Source organism: Periophthalmus magnuspinnatus, chromosome 4 (genome assembly GCF_009829125.3).
Source record: "Periophthalmus magnuspinnatus isolate fPerMag1 chromosome 4, fPerMag1.2.pri, whole genome shotgun sequence".
Taxonomy (NCBI): domain Eukaryota; kingdom Metazoa; phylum Chordata; class Actinopteri; order Gobiiformes; family Gobiidae; genus Periophthalmus; species Periophthalmus magnuspinnatus.
This window is the reverse complement of record NC_047129.1, coordinates 6,845,935-6,866,838: the sequence shown is the minus strand read 5'-3', so window position 1 is coordinate 6,866,838 and position 20,904 is coordinate 6,845,935. Positions and strand designations below refer to the sequence as shown.

Below are 20,904 nucleotides of genomic sequence, written 5' to 3'. Positions count from 1 at the left end.
ATATAGATGTGTGTGGACAAGCTGCGTTTTGATTCTTCTATATGTCTGTAGACTATTTATACCAAACATGACTATGAAATGTGAAGACTATGATGCATCAAAACCTGACAAAGAGCATTCAGACAGAAACAAACTAGTTAATGGGGGTATGACAGGTCGGGACATTGTTGGTGGACATGCCTGTGGACCATGGGATGAGGGGGGAGGAAGGGGGAGAGGGGTGCGGGTGCGTACAGGGGATTTGTACAGAGGGGGCAGTGGTACTCAGAGCTGCACTCTCACAGACACACAGCAGCCTTCCTCTGTATCAGTCCAACTGTACTTTAGTCCAGAGTGTGTGAGGGGTGTTCAGCGGGACCCCAACCACCACCAAACTCCACCTTTATGACAAACGGTAAGAGTACTTTTCTACTTTACCACTTTATCTCAGTCTCCTGGTCTCATGTCTCTCTGAGTGTGGCATTTTTGGTGCTGGCTTTTTGCCTGGTCCAGACTGAGGCCTCCACCGCTGCCCTGTCACTGTTTGCGTTTCTTTTTTACAATCCATTTGAAACGACAGGGGGCAAAACTAATGAGCAGAGGCCAAGCAGGGCCACTATAGTCAAAGGTGGATTTTTAATTACAAGCTTCTCTTAATGATAACTATTAAATGTGAAGGGATGTAATTAGTATTGTCGGGCGAAACCACTCGGTGCTTCGACATCTTTCTTTGATGTAGTTCACACAGTAAAAATCCTATAGTTCTAAAAAACACAGTTTTATCATGTGACAACTTTTGGTTTGTTAAGTTTTGTTAAAAGTGTTTCATCTACATTACAGAGTGAAAAAGACATACAATATTACAACTAAAGTTAAATGTTATTACTAAGTATTCATTCTTTTATTATCTTACTTATCTGACTAAAGGTATACTAGCTATAATCTTTATTATGATGCTACTATCTCCCTTATTGTGAGTGCTGAAGTGTAGGGTTACTCTCTAATGAGTTTCATACAAGCAAGTGACATGTAAAACAAAGGATTTGGAGATTTTGGTTTAAAAAAAAAAGCTAAAACTGCCATCTTATACAGTGAAGTGTAAGATTATTCTATAATATATATATATATATATATATATATATACACACACACACACACACACACACACACACACACACACACCCACACACCCACACACATATATATGTGTGTGTGTGTGGGTGTGCCAGCCATCTTATACAGTGAAGTGTAAGATTATTCTATAATATATATATATATATATATATATATATATATATATATATATATATATATATATATATATATATATATATATATATATATATATATATATATATATATATATATATATATAATTTTTTCTAAAGAATCAAAGAGAAATATAAACACTATGTGGCATTTAATAAAAATATTAGCTTAAGAGATGCTAAAATTGTCTAGAACTCCATAAACCTTCAGTTCTTCAGATAACAATATGATTATGACAGCTAAGTGTACTGAAGCCTCTTCCATAGAAGTAAAAGAGGCCTTAATTTGCTGTAAGTAGATTTTATGAGCTGGTGGGGCATTGTCTGCTCCTGTGTTGGACATGCTCATGGAGGTGATTGTCGTGTGTTATCCAAAGGCACGTGGATGGGCAGTGGGGGATGAGCTGTGTGTGAGTGTCCCAAAATACATGTATACTGTCTATCACAAATTAACAATGTAATAGTTAAACCCTGTACCAGTATTTTACTATGACTATATTAATTAGGAATAATGAAAAGAAACAGACTTCTGTGCAGGGGTACATGTTATGGTACAAGTACAAGAGGATAATACTTTCTCGTTGAATATGTCAAACCCCTTCTAAATAGATTAGCTGGTTCATGCCTAAACTTTGATTGTGTTTTCTTTATTCAAATCATTCTTATCTCTGTAGCCAGGGTCACCATTAGTATTTTTTTCTACCTAACTTTAACTTGTCTTTGTTCAGCTTTAGGAAAGAGGAGCCCAGGACACAGGCAGGGATCAGAGTGTCTATGAGCTGCGCTGAGGCGGAGCAGTGGACCTGCTGTCGACCCTGAGCCAGGACTAGCCCTGACTAAGCTCCAGAACAGGCAACATGTCGTCCCCCTCACTGCCGATGCCCTCGCTGCCCCCCAGCCCTCTGGCAATGGAGTACCTCAACGATTTTGACCTGCTCAAGTTTGAGGTGAAATCGGACACTCCTCCTCTGCCTTCTCAGTGCTCCTACTCAAAGTCAGGCCTATCCCATGACCCCTCCAGCTCACCGTACACAGGACACCCGCCGCAGGACTCCAGTCTCAGCTCCAGCCCATACAACTCTCTTCCCCCCTCGCCCACACTGAGTGATGCCCACCCCCCGCCCTCTGGGGCCTCCTCTCTCTCTTCCTCATCCTCTTCCATCTCCTTCCCTCTGTCCCTGTCCAGTGGTTTCTCCTCAGGGCTGGGCTCAGCGGCTCAAGGCACCATGGAGGGCAGCCCTTCTCATGTGGCAAGTCAGGGCCCCACTCCGGCCTCTCTGGAGGACCTCATCTGGCTGGCTGCACTGCAGCAGCAGTTTGGAGGAGAGGTGACAGGACCAGCCACCCTGCTAGGAGCCCTGGGGGGGGTCCCGGAGCGAGGGGACAGGGAGCGGGGGCCTGTCAATGGGTTTCTGGGATGTGAGGATGCTGTGGAGGCTCTGCTCAACTCTGCTGCTGCAGCCGTCAGCTCACAGGTAAAGGCCCTTAGTGTTCCAAGATCTACCATTTAAAGAAGTAAAGTACACATAAAAAACACTGCTCTTAGCTGAGAATTTGCCAAAAGGTGCAAGGGTTTCCCAGGTTGTTAGACATAGACATATTTTTCCTCACTTGGTGGGAATCCACTAACGCAAGTGTGATACCAAAATTATGTTTAACACATTTTTGATAAATTAACAGTGTTGCCGATGACTTTGATACATAACACTAAATGAGCAAAACTACACATCATGTCACTGTCAATAAGAGTAAAAATACTAGACTGAGCATGTGTTTGTGTTTCAGTTCCCGGGCCTGTCTCAGAGCTCCAGCAGCAACATGGGGGACTCGAGCAGTGACAGTGGGGCAGACATGTCGTGTGGTAAAGCAGCTGACATGTGCCACCGCCCGCTGGTCTTCCTCTCCTCCGCCCCTCAGTCTCTCAGTGGGGTAGGTCCCGGGACAGGACCGTACCCCCAGCCCCTCAGTCCACAGGGCAGGCTACACCATCACCAGCACCACCCACACCACCCCATGCACCATCAACATCATCCGCAGGTCAGCCAGGTAAGACACATACAACTGAGTCCTACAACGATGGCAGCAAAATTAAAGTTAGATCAATTTAAATAGTGCAGGGAAAATAGCGGTCAAAAGAGCGAGGATTAGAGGCTTTTATAGTATTACTTGGCAACAACGTATCACATGACTTTATTTAAATAAATTGAACCATTATAGACTCAATTAAAATACATTAGGAGAGTTAATATTTGAAAATGAAATGCCCTCTTTGTGAAATTAAACTAAATTTATTGGAACATAATTGAACCCAGTGCTTTGGATTAGTTACATTGTCGGACATTAATCTTTGAAGCAAATTGATAAATAATTAATCAAACCATTACCTCACCCAACGCTCTTTTAACAAAATGCATTTTTAATTCCTGAACAATTGGCTCTCTCTTGGGAGCCTTTTGTATGGTTTTAATTAAACATTTTGAATAGTGTTGGGGACAATGGGATGTCTGCTCACAGAGTGAACAGTGGATAAGATTATGATAATATCTGCTATTATTGCTGTGTGTAATCCTGATAACTGTCACCCACACTTAGTCAGATTACAGCACAGATTATGGACATGTGGTGCTCCAACGTGGCCCCTGACACACGGACAACCTCACACGTCCCATATGATAAATCACAAGTACAAGATTCACTACATGCAGGCCTATGAGAGCGTCATTAGGCTAACAATCTAAGATCTAATGCCTGTCAATACGGACCAATCAAATCTAAAATCAAGTAAACAAATACACAGAAGAGATAGGTTTAAGTCTGAACTAAACTGCAAAACTTTACTTGGGTGGCTTTGTGATTGGCAGGTTTTTATGCCAGTGACTAGAGAAGGCATTGTCAGTGACAGTGGCCCAGCTGTTAGTGGTTTAATCACAGCTTCAGTGCATATGTGTTCTTGAGCAAGACACTATCTAACTAGCCTATGTAGGAATGTGACGTGTGAGTAGTACGTGGTGGTTGTAGATGCCATTAGAGCAGATTGGCAGTTTACCTCAGGGCTTCTGTGTCTACGGGAGAAGCGTACCAACAGTCAGTGTGAGAAGTAAATGAATAATACAAAGTAAACTGTCAGTGACTGTCCAAATACAACAACATTAAAAAGAAACGCTGTATAGGACTTTGATCTAGCTACCGCCCAGTAGGATGGGAAAACACTCAACTCACTATGCCATTTCTGCCCAATCGTTCTCTGTGTTCTGGGTAGTTCTAAGATATTTTGTTTTAAAGTTCTGACCACTTACAGCACAACAGAATGGGAAATGTATCTAATGTTTTTTTGGCCATAAAAATGTAACCCAAAACTTGACAGATGGTAGACAAAAACAAGAATATTTAAGTTACTTGACAAAAACATATGCCTAAACCCTAACTCTAAATGGATGTACTGACACAATTATGTAAAAAACAAACAAACACATAAATACCACTTTTAAATCACTGCCTTGATGTTAACACCAGGGGCCTGTCATTTTGCTTGTCACATCCACCATTAACAAATAACAGCATATTCTCCGCCTGTGTCCCCATCTGTTCTCAGTGCGGGGTGAACGAGCGCTTCTCTGATGAGCAGCTGGTGAGTCTGTCAGTGCGGGAGTTGAACCGTCACCTGCGCGGCGTCAGTAAAGAGGAGGTGGTGAGGCTCAAACAGAAGCGACGCACACTCAAGAACCGTGGCTACGCTCAGTCCTGCCGCTACAAACGCCTACAGCACAGGCACGCGCTGGAGTCGGAGAAGCATGTGCTCACACAACAGGTACAACACTATGTAGTAGTGTGAAGTAGTCTTTATACTTAAGAAAAATTGAAATTGAAAAACAAAAATACAGATACCCTTTTCACCAATTCAGATTACAAAATGTGCAGATGTGTAGAAGCAGCAGTGAGTAGCTTATGTCTGATTTCATGGAATCTTTTCTTTCTGTACCTGCTTACTGAGGCTATTTAGGTCCAACCATAATTAACTAAAGTAATTAAAAATCCAACCATAGAACACAAAATTAATTGTATTCACATTTCTAATTTAAACATTACAAACCCATAGAGCGATGTCCTATTTTTGTGAATGTGGTGGATGTATTGTCTATTTAAAATTGTATAGAATCATTTTAACTGAAAATAATAAACAGTGAACTATCATCTGACAATATCCACATCATCTGACCACAGTTCTATGCCAAATCATTTTCTCACAAACAAATACCATCTGATAAAATACTTATCATACTTATCATATCTCATACAAGGATGGACACGTAATGTTTCATCTTATTACCTTGAAGCTGCTTCTCACTCTAGGCCTAATCATAACCCTCATATTAAGCGTCACATGTGAGATTGTGTACCTAATATAGCCCCTATGGCCAAGGACAAGCTCTTCAAACACCCATTAAGTGCATTATAACCTCTAGAAACTCTTTATAACCTCTTTAGCAATATCTCATGAATATTGCAGTTGTAGTATATATTATATAGTATATATTTAAACATAATGCAGCCATAAGCTAAACAGTCTTCATCTGCAGCTGGAGCAGCTTCAGTGTGAGCTGACCAGGGTCCTGAGGGAGAGGGACACCTACAAAGCTCGCTATGAGAAGCTCCTGGGCACCACCCACACAAGCAACAGTGACGCCCCTCCCACCCGCCCCACTAACCCTCCCTCACCACCTCCGGACTACTTCCTCTGAGCTCAACCCACACCATCAGAGTGAATAAGATCAGAGCCAAGACCAGCCAACTCACTCAACAGGTTGTGTTCACATGATTACACAATATTCTGGTTTAATATTGAGGTTAAGGGCAGTTCTGGATTCTATAGTACAATTCGCCCCCTCACCATCATAGTGCAAATATCTTTTCTGTGATGGGCTAATCCACATGAAAGAAAAGAGAAACTTCAACATCGTCTGTCGGCACCAAATGTACAACTAGGTGCTGGCACCATGAATTATGAATCACTTTTGAAAAGTAATTAGCTGACTGGTTAGATTATTGTGGATTTTTGGTTCAAATAATTCATTCAGAAAACATCATTATTAAATGCTAACACGTGAACGCAACCTATAATGAAAATCTGGCAATGGGTGTGTCTGACCAGAAGATACACTGGCAGGTTACAACTGTGAAAACCACCTCCGAGTGTCTATTCTGAGACATGGACTGATACAAACTTGGCTATAGGCTGCTTATTGAACTTACTTAACTGTGAATGACGGTTGCACATTTGGTTCCTTGTGCAATGATGACAATCCTATGCTTTTAAAAGGGCTTTATCTTGTTTTAACACAGGTATACAGTTTTACTAGTCCATTATATCATACATAACATCTATGCAATATAGACATGAAATGCACTTAAATTCAACAGTTAAAGCGCAACACTTCAGGTGAATTCAGTGAGATTTTCTCCCTTCAGTGTCTCGCCTTGTTCGCCTATAAATGAGAGGCCTGGTTTAAAGTGTAGTTTTGTTTTTACAATAAGCTGCTAACGCTCTGAGGTCTTAGTGGTGCAGTGGTGCTGATGTGGGGTGGTATATGGGCTTGTATCCACATCGTGCAGTTGTATTTGCCAGCTAACATTTCACAGTTGCCTACCAAAAAAACATGTTGAAGCTCACCAGGATTTGTTCTTCTTTGTAAGAATAATCATAGATAAAAGAATGTATAAGGGCCTCTTTTTGGGGACCTCCAGTGATTGTGCTAAATAAATGATAGGATACTGATTTGATGTTGTACAAACCTTGAAAATGTACCTTTTACTAGTTGGAAGTGGTGACTTGCTTGAAGTGGAGATGGTTGTCCGCTCAACTACTGCCAACCGCTGGTAAAGGAGACACATATTGCAAAATTAGGTGATAGTGTCCATGGAAATCAAGCTGGCCTATGTCACCTATATGCAATGAGCAGCACCACAGGGCGGGTCACTGTGGACTGAACACTGTGGGCTATTGATGCAAAGTGAGGATGCAGGGAAACTAATGCAAAAATACATTCTTCATGGATAGTTTTTTGACTGTCCTATGAACTCATTGCCAGGGTTAAAACAGAGATATTTATTTTGTTTGAGTGTAGGTTCAGTACATTGTTCTTTTATTTATTTACTTATTTATTCAGTATTTATTATTTGTTTATGTACAACTCTGATAATTGGACTGGGTTTATTTCACTACTTGGGTGTATTTTTACATTTTTACAGTTGATTATCAAATGTTGATTTATCAATTGTAATTAGGTTTACACAATGGACACTCTGATGCTTCTCTTGTAGTGTGGTATATGAAATAAACAGTACTTTACCAACTCCCATGTGGCTCCTGAGTGCTTTGTTCAACCTGTTTTAAAAAAAGGTTTTAACCTCTGCCTCTTTTCCATTCAGTCAACCTCACAATTTTAGTCTTCCGCTGGCTTTTTGACCACACGACGCAGTGCCATGCTTAGCTCCCTGCATATTATCTGTGTGTCCCTCTTCTATAGTGAGGCAGTGACCCTGGGTGTGTGGTGTTTGGGATGACCTCATCTCCAGCTTTACCTCCCTCTCTCTCTGTCTCTCTCTAGCCCCGTATAATGGACCAGGATTAGGGCTATAATAGCGTCCAGGCTGCGCACTGCCGGAGTCTATTGTAGCTTTGTGTGGGAGGGACCCAACCAGCGCTGCTCTCTCTGCTCACGACCACACTCACATACTGACAGAAAACATGCTCAAATAGATCTGGAAACAGAAAAGACTTGATTAAATTAAATGCAGCCTAAATGAGCCAACTAAAACAATGGTTATAAATATTAGGGCAAAAGAAAAGAAAAAAGTTAGACAGACAAACAGCAGGTGCGTGCTGTGGTTTCTATTTTTGTAGGAATACACCAGTGGCACATTATAACAATTATCCTCGAAGGACAGGCACTCTTTCTACTCATAAACAAAGCCAATTAGTGACAGGAAGGGTGGTGTTATACCGCGCCCTAGTGGTCATTGGGGGCATGGACGTCAAGTGGTCAATGAGTTTCTTGACACGAACAGATATTAAAAGTTAAAACTAAATAATTATTCTGGTCTATAGTTCTTGTTCCATCCTCTGTAAGAAAAGAAATATATATGTATATATATTTTTTTTTTTAGACAGGTTAAACAAATCTCAATAGAAAACATATTGGGCAAAACAAACACACAGCAGTAATGGATGGATAAAACATAGCTGTAATGTGAGGAAACTAGAAAAGAAGGGAGTGACTAAAAGAGAGAGAGTGTGTGAGAGAGAGAAAGGGCGCAAAGAGGAAGGAGGGACAGAGGACAAAGATACGTCGCTTACTTTAGTATTTCCGAGCGCGCGCCACAGGTGAGCGGGCATGGCGGGCGGCGTGGGGTGCACCAAGTGAGTGGGTGGGGCTGATAGACTGAGAAGTGTGGGAGGGTGGATCGTCCCTTTTTTTTTTTCTTTTTTCATTTTCCCTTCTTCTCTGTGGGATTTTTCACGAGGACCACTTCCTCAATTTCAGTTTTCAGATGCCGACAGATGTGCCAGAGGAAGACAGACTCTGCACCAATGAGGACAAGACAAAGGTATGGTCCAAAAAGAGCGCACTATCTTAACCTGCTTTACTTGACTTGGGCGCCCAATTAACAGTGAGATGTGTGTCTCAGGTCTTTGTGGTGTGTTATTAGTGTGAGATTTAGTAATATAAGAATAGTTCTGTTAGGACTAGATATAGACATGGCAGTACTTCACTAAGAGCGTAGAGGAAACTATATGCCCCTACAGATTTCACTGTACATTTCAGTCTACTTAATTGATGATGTCTAATTATTTTTCTTTATAACGTGTATATGTATTTGACAAAAGGGTTTAAATTAAGCATGCCATAGTGCCATCATAGTCTCAACAAAAAATCACGCTGCAAGGGAGGGAATGGGGGTGTCCTGAATGACAAAATCCTTTCAAGAACATGACTCAGTAAGCCGCTGAATCCAAATTTACCACACGGTGCAAATGTCTTTTTTTTCCCTCACTCAAAATGACAAATATGTCATGATGTAATAGACTAATAGAACAGGGTAATCCCCTGATCTTGTAATTGTATGACTTGTCAAAAAGTGTACTTTAGTTTTCTAATGGGTTAATTGGTGCCAATGTGACTTATGTGGTAGGAGCTTGAAATTGTTGTTGTTTTCTTTGCAGACACAGGCTCATTATTTTAGGTCAGGTGTTTCTTCTCTAATACTTCTCAGCTTGTCAGCTTGTGTCTAAGCGATGCCTCCCTAACCCCAGCAGCCCATATCAAGCACTTTTTTTTTTTTAATCACTGAGAGTGAGAATCTGTTTTAACAGGAGAATCCTGGTACCAGAGGGGGCCCTATAGTACATGTTTTAGTCCATTTCTTTTCCCCACTGAGGCAGTTGTAGAGCCTGTCATAGCAGACACTAACATCTTTAATCACAGGTGAATATTTTGGAGTTGTTAGAATGTTTGCACTCACATGTTGCTGAGTAAAACATTTATGAGAATAAACATGACCATCTAATATTTCGTAATCTAATCTAAACTAATCCCCACTCACGCTTTGGACATGTCTTAAATAGTACTATACAGAGCTTTGTCAGTTGTCTAGTTGTTTGGTTGAGTCTCTTCTCATCGCCTCCCCAGTGTGAGAGCATGACTCTGTCCAGCACCCCGACTGTCCGCAGAGGAAGCACCCCTCTGCCCATAAAGCACCAGCTCAGACGTGAGGAGGCGGTCCATGATGACGCAGACTGGGCCTCGGGTGCAGCGGGTCCCTCGGCCTCTCCAGTCCGGTTCAGCCCGGCCTTAGATGATTCTCTGACCATCACTGTGGAGGGCAGGTCCGGCTGCGGCCCACTGAGGATCGCTCTGCTCGGGCAGAATGGGGTGGGGAAGTCCTCTCTCGCTATGGCCCTGGCTGGAGACATGGACAGAACTGCATCTGTGGATTCTGATGGTATGAAACCTACACATGTCACTGTATTATAACTACACTATGTAGATCACAGCTAAGACCTTGTTGACACAGTTACAAGATTTTGATCAACCTACTTTTAAGCCTAATTTTATGGCACTAAACAATGTCCCAAAAGCAGCCAAAAAAGAACATGATTAAAATCTTGAACCATCTTGATGTGAATTTGTGGTGAGATATGGAGAGTGGATGGATAACAAGTAAGCCATATTATAAAGGACCTAAAGTTCTATGCTAATTTCCAGATTTGGATTTTGTCGAATTTCAAATTATTTTAAAGTGGAAAGTGTGAAAAGTATAATGACTGCTAGCCTGCTATAAATAACTTGTGCAGTATATTTACTACAATGATGTAAAGTGCTTTAAATACCTAAGGAGGCAGTGAATTGTTATCTAAACTTTACCATTAACTTAAAAGCTTTAAAAATGTCTCTAATTCTACAAACCTGCTATCCCTGTTGCAATATCATGATATAGTCTTGAAATGAGCCTGAGGCAATCCCAGTGAGCATGAAAGTTAATTGCAGCACCCAGCTTCCCAGTGTGAGTCTCACTCTGCTCTGTGTGTGCCCAGGGGAGGGTTATGTGCGCACAGTCACAGTCGATGATGAGGACAGCACCATCGTTATTTATGACAACTGGAGACAGGTGAGCCAAACAACACTTTCCTGCTGTTCCCTCCTTATAGCTAGAGTCCTAACTCAGTAATAGGGCTGTCAAAGTCATGGTAATTGTGGGAAATAATATTGTGATTATTGACCCAGAGAATAACTATTATTAATAACTATTTGATTTCTTCTAAGAGAGTGGTGGTTCAGGTGACACATTTTATTTTAATAAAATTATATTGTTATAATGGTTGTGTCTTTTGGCATGGACAATATCACAATATTAATATTATGATTTTATGGTCACAATTCATGAACACAAAGTAGCTTTATAGCCTCCTGTTTTAGGAGATTATTCCTCTGATCGTCCCAGGAATCAGATCACATTTGATATTTAATTAACAACATATTAAAACAGCCCTTGGAGTTTGGAGTAGTTTTGGTATTTGATTTTGAAAAAAAAAGTAGCCTGGAGGGGGCACCACAGTCTCCACTATAAACAGTGCTGTCTATATTACATCTGTTACATTCTTCAAGAAAATATACATAGCAAAGCCATAAATTTAAACAAAGTATTTGACATTTTTTTCTCTCTCAGATTTTCCCTTTTGAGGTTGCCACACAATTTCATCTACCCCCTAGCGTGCAGTTATTTGCACACTACTTTGGCATTTGACCATTTCCAATAGAGTCCCAGTGGCTATTTTGCATTCTTCACAATGGAGCGTTATAATATTGATTGCAACAGATAGCCCAAGATATGTAGAGTAATATGTGGAGAAAAGGAGATTTTGCTAGACCATGGTTACCTTTTTTTCTGCCTCCTAGCATGTTGAGATTTGCATATAGATTGGGCTTAGATTTTTCTATGGAGAAATTATGTCCAAAATTTCTCTATGAAAATGCTATTAGAGTATTATTACTGTGTTCTAAAGCCATACAATAGTTACTTTAAAGCTGCACTATGTAACATTTTCTGGTTGGGGGTCTCCTACCTGCTTATCATCATGAAGATGTTATCGCTAGGCCAAGTTACAGGTCAGATATGTGGAGAGGCGAGCCCAGTCACAGTAAGAATGCATGTTTTTCATGGTATTTTTTTTAGCAATAAAAACACCTGTAATTTAATAAATGTGAGATAAATAACTTCAATGCAAAGCCACAATATCTCCATGGAGTTACATAGTGTACCTTTTAAATGCATCTTTAAACAATGTTTTCTGTCCTCGAGTATACTTATACAAGCTAAAATTGATCATAATATTACAATGAACTGCATGTCATGTTTCATCTACATGGGGGCACTGCATGCAATGAACCCAAACAACAAACTTAATTGCTAACATGCAGTATATTCTTTTCCCAGCCATGACTCATTTCTATTGTACTATATCTGCTCTGTATTTGATCAGTGTGTTCCATTGTTTGCACTAAAACAAAACAAAAATAAATTGGCAGGGGCTTGAGAGAAAGGCAAAAGGAGGACAATGGCTGTGCTGCATCTGCTCCTGGTTTGAGTGTGGAGGCTCATTATCAGCTTGTTTTGCACAGTTTTCTTTCTCGTCCCTGGAGTGTTCATCTGTGAGGGATGAGTGGCCCATGGAGCAGATGTGCCAAATGATGGATACACCTTTAGGTTCATAATGTATGGACAAATTTAACCCACTCACAAAACTAGGGTTAGGAATAACGGTATCTCACGACTCAATACAAGAATATCTTGTACAGGGTTCAAAATACCAATAACAAAAAAGCAACATGTTAGATAGATTAGACAGACAGATTTAGATTTATTTGTCATAGACAGGTTAACACAATGTCAACAATACAATGGCATGTTTGGATGAGAAGAACCTGCCAAGTTGCCAAAAAAACCACTATATTAAGCATATTAAGATGAAAAATACTTACACAGTTTCACATGCATACCTACATAAGTACCTTTACACAACAGAATGTGTGCTTATTGTACACTGCTTCCACTGTAGCATAAAGTGTCCTAAAGCACTAGTACTTACTTAAGGAGTCTGACAACCTGTCGCCATTTCTTTTCTGCAGATAAGATACTGACAAAATGTTATTCAGTGAAATATCCAATGTAAATTTTATTGGTCAGTTAGTATATCTATAATTTGTCACATCTCCAAACATATTAAGTAGGCCTACACGTGTGCAGTTCGTATGCACACATGCACATCAAGGCTGCTTTTGATATAGACAGTGTGTGTTACTCTATAATGAGCTTCCTTTGTTGTGTGACAGACAGGAAGGTAGATATAGAGACTCTCTAGGGGGCCTGGCCTTATGTAATTGTACTCATAGCGTGAGTTTAAGCAACCAAAAGAACGTGTTTTAGGACCGGCTCAGTTATTGTTTTTCATCACTTTCCAAAACCATTGTACTTTTGTGCTTACCCTAAAGCTGGGTGATGCGGCAAAAATGGTGGTGACCTCTGAAAAGAACATGCTCAAGTACAGTACTTTTTCCACCTGACAGTTCCAATAATATGTCTAAATGGATTCAAGATCTAAAATGACAATCCTTTTGTCGATGACATTTTAATAATACACATGACACATGCTATGGAAGGGCAGAACTAAACATTTTACCAGCTTTTTGGTTATTAGTAGAGTTAAAACAAGACTTTTTTTTTTTTGTTTAAACTTAATCATATTTTAATGACTTCAGTCTCACGTTCCAATGACATCAGTTTCTCGTTTTAACATGAAAAGTTTCACATTTGCATAGGCTGCATGGCACTCCAACTCCACGAACTTATAGGCCTACTGTAATAAGCTCAGGGCTTTCCTTTTAGGCGTGCCAATGCGCTTGCAGACTAGAGTGCAACTGTCTGTGTGTAACCTAAGGTGGCATGTTGGTGTGCACTTTAATCAGTGGTTCGTAGCATTGATCATTAAAGGTGATCTGTGCTTGCACATTTGTGTTGATTCCACTTACAGTAACCAGCCACATTTCCTCTGGTTGGAGTGCAGTTGTGTGCCTGGACACTCCAATCTTGAGGTGTCCCGTACAGCCACTGATTTCATTCATCCATCCATCCATTTTCTTCCACTTATCCGGAGCCAGGTCGCGGGGGCAGCAGTCTAAGTAGGGACTCCCAAACTTCCCTCACCCCAGACACGTCCTCCAGCTCCTCCGGTGGGATCCCAAGGCATTCCCAGGCCAGCCGAGAGACATAGTCCCTCCAACGTGTCCTGGGTCTTCCCCGGGGCCTCCTCCCGGTGAGACATGCCCAGGCGTCCAGGCATCTCAGGCATCCTGAGCAGATGCCCAAGCCACCTCAGCTGGCTCCTGTCAACGTGTAGGAGCAGCGGCTCTACTCCGAGCTCCTCCCGTGTGACTGAGCTCCTCACCCTATCCCTAAGGGTGCGCCCAGCCACTGGGGGGCGACAGTGGCTCAGTGGTTAGAGTGTTGGTCCCCCAACCCGAAGGTCGGAGGATCGAGTCCCGCTCGGACCAAGTCATTGTGTCCTTAGGCAAGACACTTCACCCACATTGCCTAGTATGAAAGTCACACTGTCTAGTACCTCTCCCAGGGACTCCAAGAAGGCCGGATACTCTGCACTGCTGTTTGGCCCTTAGGCCGACACAACAGTGAGAGACCTGTCCCCAACCCGAAGGCGCAGGGACGCGACCCTCTCATTCACCGGAGTGAACCCCAACACGAAGCAGCTGAGCTGTGGGGCAATGAGCAAGCCCACACCAGCTCGCCTCCTCTCCCCACGGGCAACACCAGAGAAATGGAGAGTCCAGCCCCTCTCAAGAAGTTGGGTTCCAGAGCCCAAACTGTGCATGGAGGCGAGGCCGACTATATCTAGTCGGTAACACTCAACCTCCCGCACAAGCTCCGGCTCCTTCCCCCCCAGCGAGGTGACATTCCATGTCCCCAGAGCCAGTCTCCATGTCCAGAGAGCCGGTCGTCGAGGCCCCCACCTTCGACTGCCGCCCAGATCTTCATGCACCGGCCCCTTACGGATCCTCTTGCGGGTGGTGGGTCCACATGAGGACGGCCCCACGTCACTCCTTCAGGCTGAGCCCGGTCGGGCCCCGTGGAGAAAGGCCCGGCCACCAGGCGCTCTCTGTCGAGCACCCACCCCAGGCCTGGCTCCAGGGCGGGGCCCCCGGTAACGCCTGTCCTGGCGACGTAGCTTGCCTTGATTTATCTCTTGTCATAAAGGGCTTCTGAACCGCTCTTCGTCTGACCCGTCCCCCTGGACCTGTTTGCCATGGGTGACCCTACCAGCCCCCAACAACATAGCTCCCAGGATCATTCGGGCACTCAAACCCCTCCACCACGTTAAGGTGGCAGTTCAGGGAGGGGCAGCCACTGATTTCCTCCCAGTTTTCTCCTTTTTCCCAAGAGCATGCGTGGCTTCACCCGCATGGAGATGTTTGTTCATGCATGGCATTTGTCAGATAGGCTATGATCATAAGAGGGCACAGCACCGAAAAGAACCTGCAGCTTTGTCCAGACTCCAGCGATTGTTCAGTTAGCCATGCTCCCTCTCCTCTACCACCCTGGGGCTATGTGTGGGCACCGTGGCTGGTTAGCTCCTTGGTATGCTACATTTAGGTGTGCTGGGCACACATACCCCATGGTGCCCCTGCACCCTGCCCTCTGCAGAACAGGGAACTCAAATTGCTCCAACCCCACATATGAGAAACATGCTGCTTTTACGCAGCATGTTTCTGAGCAAAATACGCACGTATCTCAAGCCTATGGTTCCTTTTGGATCTCTGTGTGGGTAAAGGTTTCCGCGCTCTTTAGTGGCACGGGCAAAGAAGCCGTGAGGGAATCAGTGGCTATAAACTGCAGCTCTGGATCTAAACAGCATGAATGGGTTTCAGGAAATAGCTGGTCCCTAAATCAGAGATAAAGTAGAATCATGGAACGTCTTGGAGCGAGTGAGACCGAAGTGTCCTGGCACACACACGTGCTCCAACTGTGCCAATCGCAGCAATGCAGAATAAACACAAATATGCTCACGGATGACCCATTTACCTTTATATGTTATGATCAGTGCTGCCAACCATTGTGTAAAGTGCACATCGACATGTCCAACAACCCAGATTCTGTAAAAGTGTATGTGTGCCTTAGGTTACGCACAGACAGACACACAGTGAGTGTGCGCTCTAGATGTGTGCTCTGGTCTCCAGGCACATTGGCACATCTAAAAGGAACGCCCAGAGCTGAGTGACTTGCTCCTATTCGATACATTGGATATGAGTGTAATATGTTTGCGTTAAAACGAGAAACTGAAGTCGTTATAATCTGTAATCATTACGTTTTAATGAAAAATTTTTCTCGTTTTAACTTAATACTTTTTAGTTATAATGAAAAATATGACAAACATTTAATCCACATTTGTCAGTTCTACATTGTCGTACATTGCTACTGGTATCTTCAAGCTTGAAAACACAACTTTCATTTCTCAGCACAATGGTGAATCAACCCACTTTTCCTCCATGATAATGTGATATATACAATGGTTATGTAACGTGTGTCTGTCTGCCTCAGGACCTGTCCATGCTGCAGTGTGAGGTTTGTGTGCTGGTGTTTTCAGTCACAGACAGACGAAGTTTCCACCGCACGGCTCAACTGCGACTGCTCCTTAGAGAGACCCAGCCCCAAACTCCCATAATCCTTGTGGGCAATAAGAGTGACCTAGTGAGGTCCAGAGAGGTTACAGCTCAAGGTAACAAGCCTCTATTCGTCTATTTTTCTACAATTGAGTGTGCAATGTGGCATGAGTGGTATTGTTTCTTGGTCATTTCAATTGTCATAATATTTTTTTTTTTTTTTACATTAAGTTAATTTATATTGCCTTATTATGTCATTAGAGGTTCTTCTGGGAATTCACCTGTCACTCAGAGCCTTACAAAGTCTTGACCAATAAAAGTAGCGGGTGGAGGAAAGTAAGCATAGAGCTGCATTAAACAAAACGCACTGTTTGGTGTCTGAAATATGAACTGGTAAACGAATACAAGAATGTAGAATGCAGAACAAGTTAATAGAAGTTGCTGGGGTTAACCAGTTTTATACATGCGTAGACCATAGGGAAAACACATGGTTATTTTGTTCAATTTTGTTTATATTACCTAAATAAGTACAGCCCTTGGTATTTGCTATTGGTTATCGTTCAAATTGCAGATTGGCAGATTGGTGCGAATGATGCAGAGTATGGAGTTAAATTGAGACTGCAGATTCTCTATTCCATTGGAAGCTGCACCTGGATTTTAAATGTTGCAAACTGAAATTACTACCATCAATTCAATTTTATTTTGCAGTGGGCTCCTAGGCTGGATGCATCATTATTTTGCGGGTCTGAGCCTGAAAATTTGGGAACTCAGCTTATAAAAACAAGTCTTAGTTACTGCAGTTTCCACTAAGATATAACAAACGACACTAATGGAAATGTATTATCATTTGCTGTTTTCAAGTGTAAACGTGGGAGTGTAAAAGACCGGATAAACGAAAGCACTTACTGTGTGCCCAAACACATTATTAACTTCAATTTATCTTCACCAGCCGAGATACAGTCTACCCCTAATGTTTCTCAAATGGTTATGTTCAACACCACCAATGAATATTAAACATACTCAAAAACTATAAATTGGTTTTCTCTGCAGAGCTTCTTCATTTTGTTATACAACCATGCAAAATGATACTAACATGCTGTGTTCATTTTTTATTTTGGCATTATAAGGTTGACACATCCACTGGCCCAGTGTAGCCTGTGTGATTCACAGTAATTCACAGTAATTTGGTGTTACACTGGATGCCACCTTCTCCCAGTTTGATCCAGCCTTGATCTAGTTGCTAAGAGTACACTGGCTTTAATTTAGGATGATTATAAGTGGATTAAGAATTTGCCCACCAACTGGATGTTTGCTGGTTCAAACCTTGACCAAATGCAGATGTTGTTGTGTCCCTGTTTTAAGAGCACTTCATCTATAATAATGCCCAGTTGTGCATATGGACAGTTAATGAAAGTAGGGTGGGCCTTTGCAAATTTTCCAAGAAATGTGTAATCGACTGACTGGTTTGCTGTAGTAACCCTGACCAAATAAGCTAGTGGCTGTGTGTGGAGTTTACATGTTCTCCTTGTGTTTGAGTACCCCATCCAACATAAAACATGCACGATAGGTTGGTCTTCTAACTAAGGTAGTCCTGACCGAACCAAGCTCCACATCTGGTGTAGGGTTCCCAGGCTCCAGATGTTCCAGCACTGCAGTATTGGGAATGGGTTAAATGCACAGACAAAATGAACCTAGTGACAATAAAGTTTACCTTCCTAAAAGAATAATTAAAAAAATGTCTGTGTGTTACCTCAGAGGCCATGTCCAGTGCTGCCCTCTACAACTGCCTGTATTTGGAGATCTCTGCCTCTCTGGACCACAGGACACCGGAGCTGCTGGAGTGTGCAGTGCGATTAGCGAGGGGTCAGTCCCCTTGGCCACCGGGGACAAGTGTGGAAGACATGAGCGGAGGAGGCCAAAAAGAGAGCATCACGTCCCGGGCCAAACGCTTCTTGTCCAGTCTCGTCCCACGCTACCCCAAAGAGCGCGAGGTGGGCAAGTTTCTGAGGCAAAAATCACGCTCGTGCCATGATCTTGGAGCCCTGTAATAATAAATGGCAATAGTAAGCTAAGAATGTAGTAGACAAATATAGACTATACAGCAATCTGGCATAGCATTATGACGACTGACAGGAGATGTAAGAAAATACTGTTAATAGGCAAGCGCACAGTTTGAGTTTGACCAGTTATGATGGCTTATGATGGCTAGACAAGTGGGCCCAATCTTCAGTATTTCCAGTATGCAGTAATATTTAGAAACTGTGCTAAACTGGCAACAAGGTTATACACATTGAGGGTAATGAAGTAAGTTAGTTGTTGGTTCTGAGATTGAGAGAATCAGTTGCACATACTATGTCAGTGGTTCCCAAACAGTGGTATATACCCTCCCTAGGTCCTCCTTGTGCATAAAACTTGTAAATATTCCCCATCTGTTTGCATTAATTATCCAAAACTCTGCGTTTCTTTGAGCCCGTTGGCTAAATCCAGAGTTGTATTTTCTTACATGAAACAATCTGTGAACAGCTGCACGCGTAGTCCAGTAAATATGTCTGTGTAATCCTTCAGTAGTCCAAGGATGATACATAGGAAAATAAAAATTCTATTGTGTCAACTGGACAAGAGTTTTAGCAAACAACAAAGCAATGTGATCTACTCCATTCAGTGTAGTGAAGACTTCAGTGTGCGTTATACTGGAGAAACAACACACAACACACTCCATAAGAGAATGTACAAGCACCATGGCAAGAGCAGCTCGGGACCTCAATCTCCTGAACATCTCCATCTCAAAGCAACTAACCACTCTTTTAAAGATAGTGAGATACAGATCTTAGCCAAAGAAAAGAAATGGTTTGAGAGGGGAGTTGAGGCATTTTTGTTAGGAACAACAGTCCATGTTTGATCAGGAGCTTATACATAATTTATTTCTTATTTATAACTGCATCCTCAGAACTAAATCAAACCAAGGACAACAATAGTGATAGCCAGCATGTTAATAGGTGTGTGCACCTATTAGGGGCCTGTATGATGCAAATATGACTCAGGCACAGTTCAATACACTTGGCTAACAAACAGAAACTGTAATCAAATAGGTGTATTAGTTTCAGCGTAGTTAGGTCCTTCCCTTCAGATGGATGTAAGGCAGTATCCACCAGGTACACAACAACTACACTACAAAGAGTTTGGGAACCACTGTACTGGGTTATATATTAAGCACATGGGGCTTACAATCTTCCCACTGCTACAAATAGACAGGCGACCATAATGTTTTGCTTGATTAGCCCTATGGGACCAGTTTACACTGACAGAGAGAGAGACAAAATGTACATGTTGACAGCCAGAGACAAAAGTGTGATTATAAACTTGATATGTCATGGGGACGCAGTTATGAATGTGCATAGTAGAATCAATACTATAGTAATGATTGTTATAATTTATGATGATGATGTAATTTATGATTAATGTTTCTTACGAGAGCAAATGGATAATTGTTGTAGACCATATGTAAATATAGTAGTTATAGGCCTACTAATGTTCCACCCTCAAAATAAAAAAATGCTTTTCTGAATCTGGGAGTGTCATCATTTTTAGTCAAAGTGCCAATGGCCATAGACAGCACAGGCCAGATCACACATCAAATCTCATTAGTGAGTTGGCTGGTGATTCATGTTGTTTTACTCTCTGCAGTTCTGGTATCCAAGACAATTGTAAGGTCCAAAATGCTCTAAAAGGTTCAGAATAAAAATATAATTGGAGACAGAGACAATGTTTGGTGTATATGGGCCAATTGTTGCCAGGTTACAGTCGCCTTGGAAACACAGATGTAGGTTTTTATGTTTTATATTTTTGAATGCACAGATAATAAACATGCTTCAATAAGTGCAACCAACTGCATTTTCTAGGCATGAAAGTCAGGTTAAAATTCAGTTGCAGAGGAATACATATCCACTATCATACCACACTCTACCCTCGGCATTTCCTCCCACTGCCACCCACACACAAGCCAAGATTCATCATCAGAGGTTGTTAAAGCCATGATTGAAAGTCTTATGAAAAAACCCTATAATAGAACTGAAATGAAATCAAATTGTGCCATGCAGTGAGTCATTCCCTTGGCAAAAAAAATTACTGGTACGAATTTAAAAGGTTAAATTTGCCCCTAGCCAAACAAGTCTTTGAGCTCCCTCTAGTGGCATTACTTCTGTGTTACATACACATTTCACAGCCTTAGGCGACTCGTAGCAATCTTGTTCCCAACTAATACTTTACATCGGATTTCACTGAGACTTTGAGATAGTCTTTCATGAGGGTCTTTTGAGTTTGAATTGGTCAACTGACTCTGCATTAGCTTTTATGAATTAAAAGGTAAAAAATTTTAAATAAATGAATTAACCAAATAATGATTATGTTTCCCTTTTTCATAATTGAACAGC

General features: G+C 41.9%; 2 protein-coding genes across 2 annotated transcripts; both read left to right on the top strand.

Moving 5' to 3' along the window:
* Positions 1-281: 281 nt before the first annotated feature.
* Positions 282-5,986, top strand: nrl (neural retina leucine zipper). Its single transcript, XM_033964683.2, has 5 exons — positions 282-394; positions 1,976-2,722; positions 3,033-3,293; positions 4,840-5,055; positions 5,825-5,986. The coding sequence occupies exons 2-5, from the start codon at positions 2,105-2,107 to the stop codon at positions 5,984-5,986; spliced, it is 1,257 nt and encodes a 418-aa protein (XP_033820574.1). The 5' UTR covers positions 282-394; positions 1,976-2,104.
* A 2,591-nt stretch (positions 5,987-8,577) lies between these two features.
* Positions 8,578-20,677, top strand: LOC117369498 (GTP-binding protein REM 2-like). The gene is made up of 5 exons (XM_033964735.2): positions 8,578-8,852; positions 9,935-10,247; positions 10,840-10,913; positions 16,413-16,590; positions 18,230-20,677. Exons 1-5 carry the CDS (start codon positions 8,796-8,798, stop codon positions 18,520-18,522), a joined length of 915 nt encoding a protein of 304 aa, XP_033820626.1. The 5' UTR covers positions 8,578-8,795; the 3' UTR covers positions 18,523-20,677.
* Positions 20,678-20,904: the final 227 nt, after the last annotated feature.

Bases quoted from the DNA above. Each gene is read 5' to 3' on its own strand.
- nrl (XM_033964683.2), top strand. From the start codon at position 2,105: ATGTCGTCCCCCTCACTGCCGATGCCCTCGCTGCCCCCCAGCCCTCTG. The intron at 2,723-3,032 runs GTAAAGGCCCTT...TTTGTGTTTCAG, and splicing joins CTGCAGCCGTCAGCTCACAG to TTCCCGGGCCTGTCTCAGAG. The intron at 3,294-4,839 runs GTAAGACACATA...ATCTGTTCTCAG, and splicing joins ATCATCCGCAGGTCAGCCAG to TGCGGGGTGAACGAGCGCTT.
- LOC117369498 (XM_033964735.2), top strand. From the start codon at position 8,796: ATGCCGACAGATGTGCCAGAGGAAGACAGACTCTGCACCAATGAGGAC. The intron at 8,853-9,934 runs GTATGGTCCAAA...TCGCCTCCCCAG, and splicing joins CCAATGAGGACAAGACAAAG to TGTGAGAGCATGACTCTGTC. The intron at 16,591-18,229 runs GTAACAAGCCTC...GTGTTACCTCAG, and splicing joins CAGAGAGGTTACAGCTCAAG to AGGCCATGTCCAGTGCTGCC.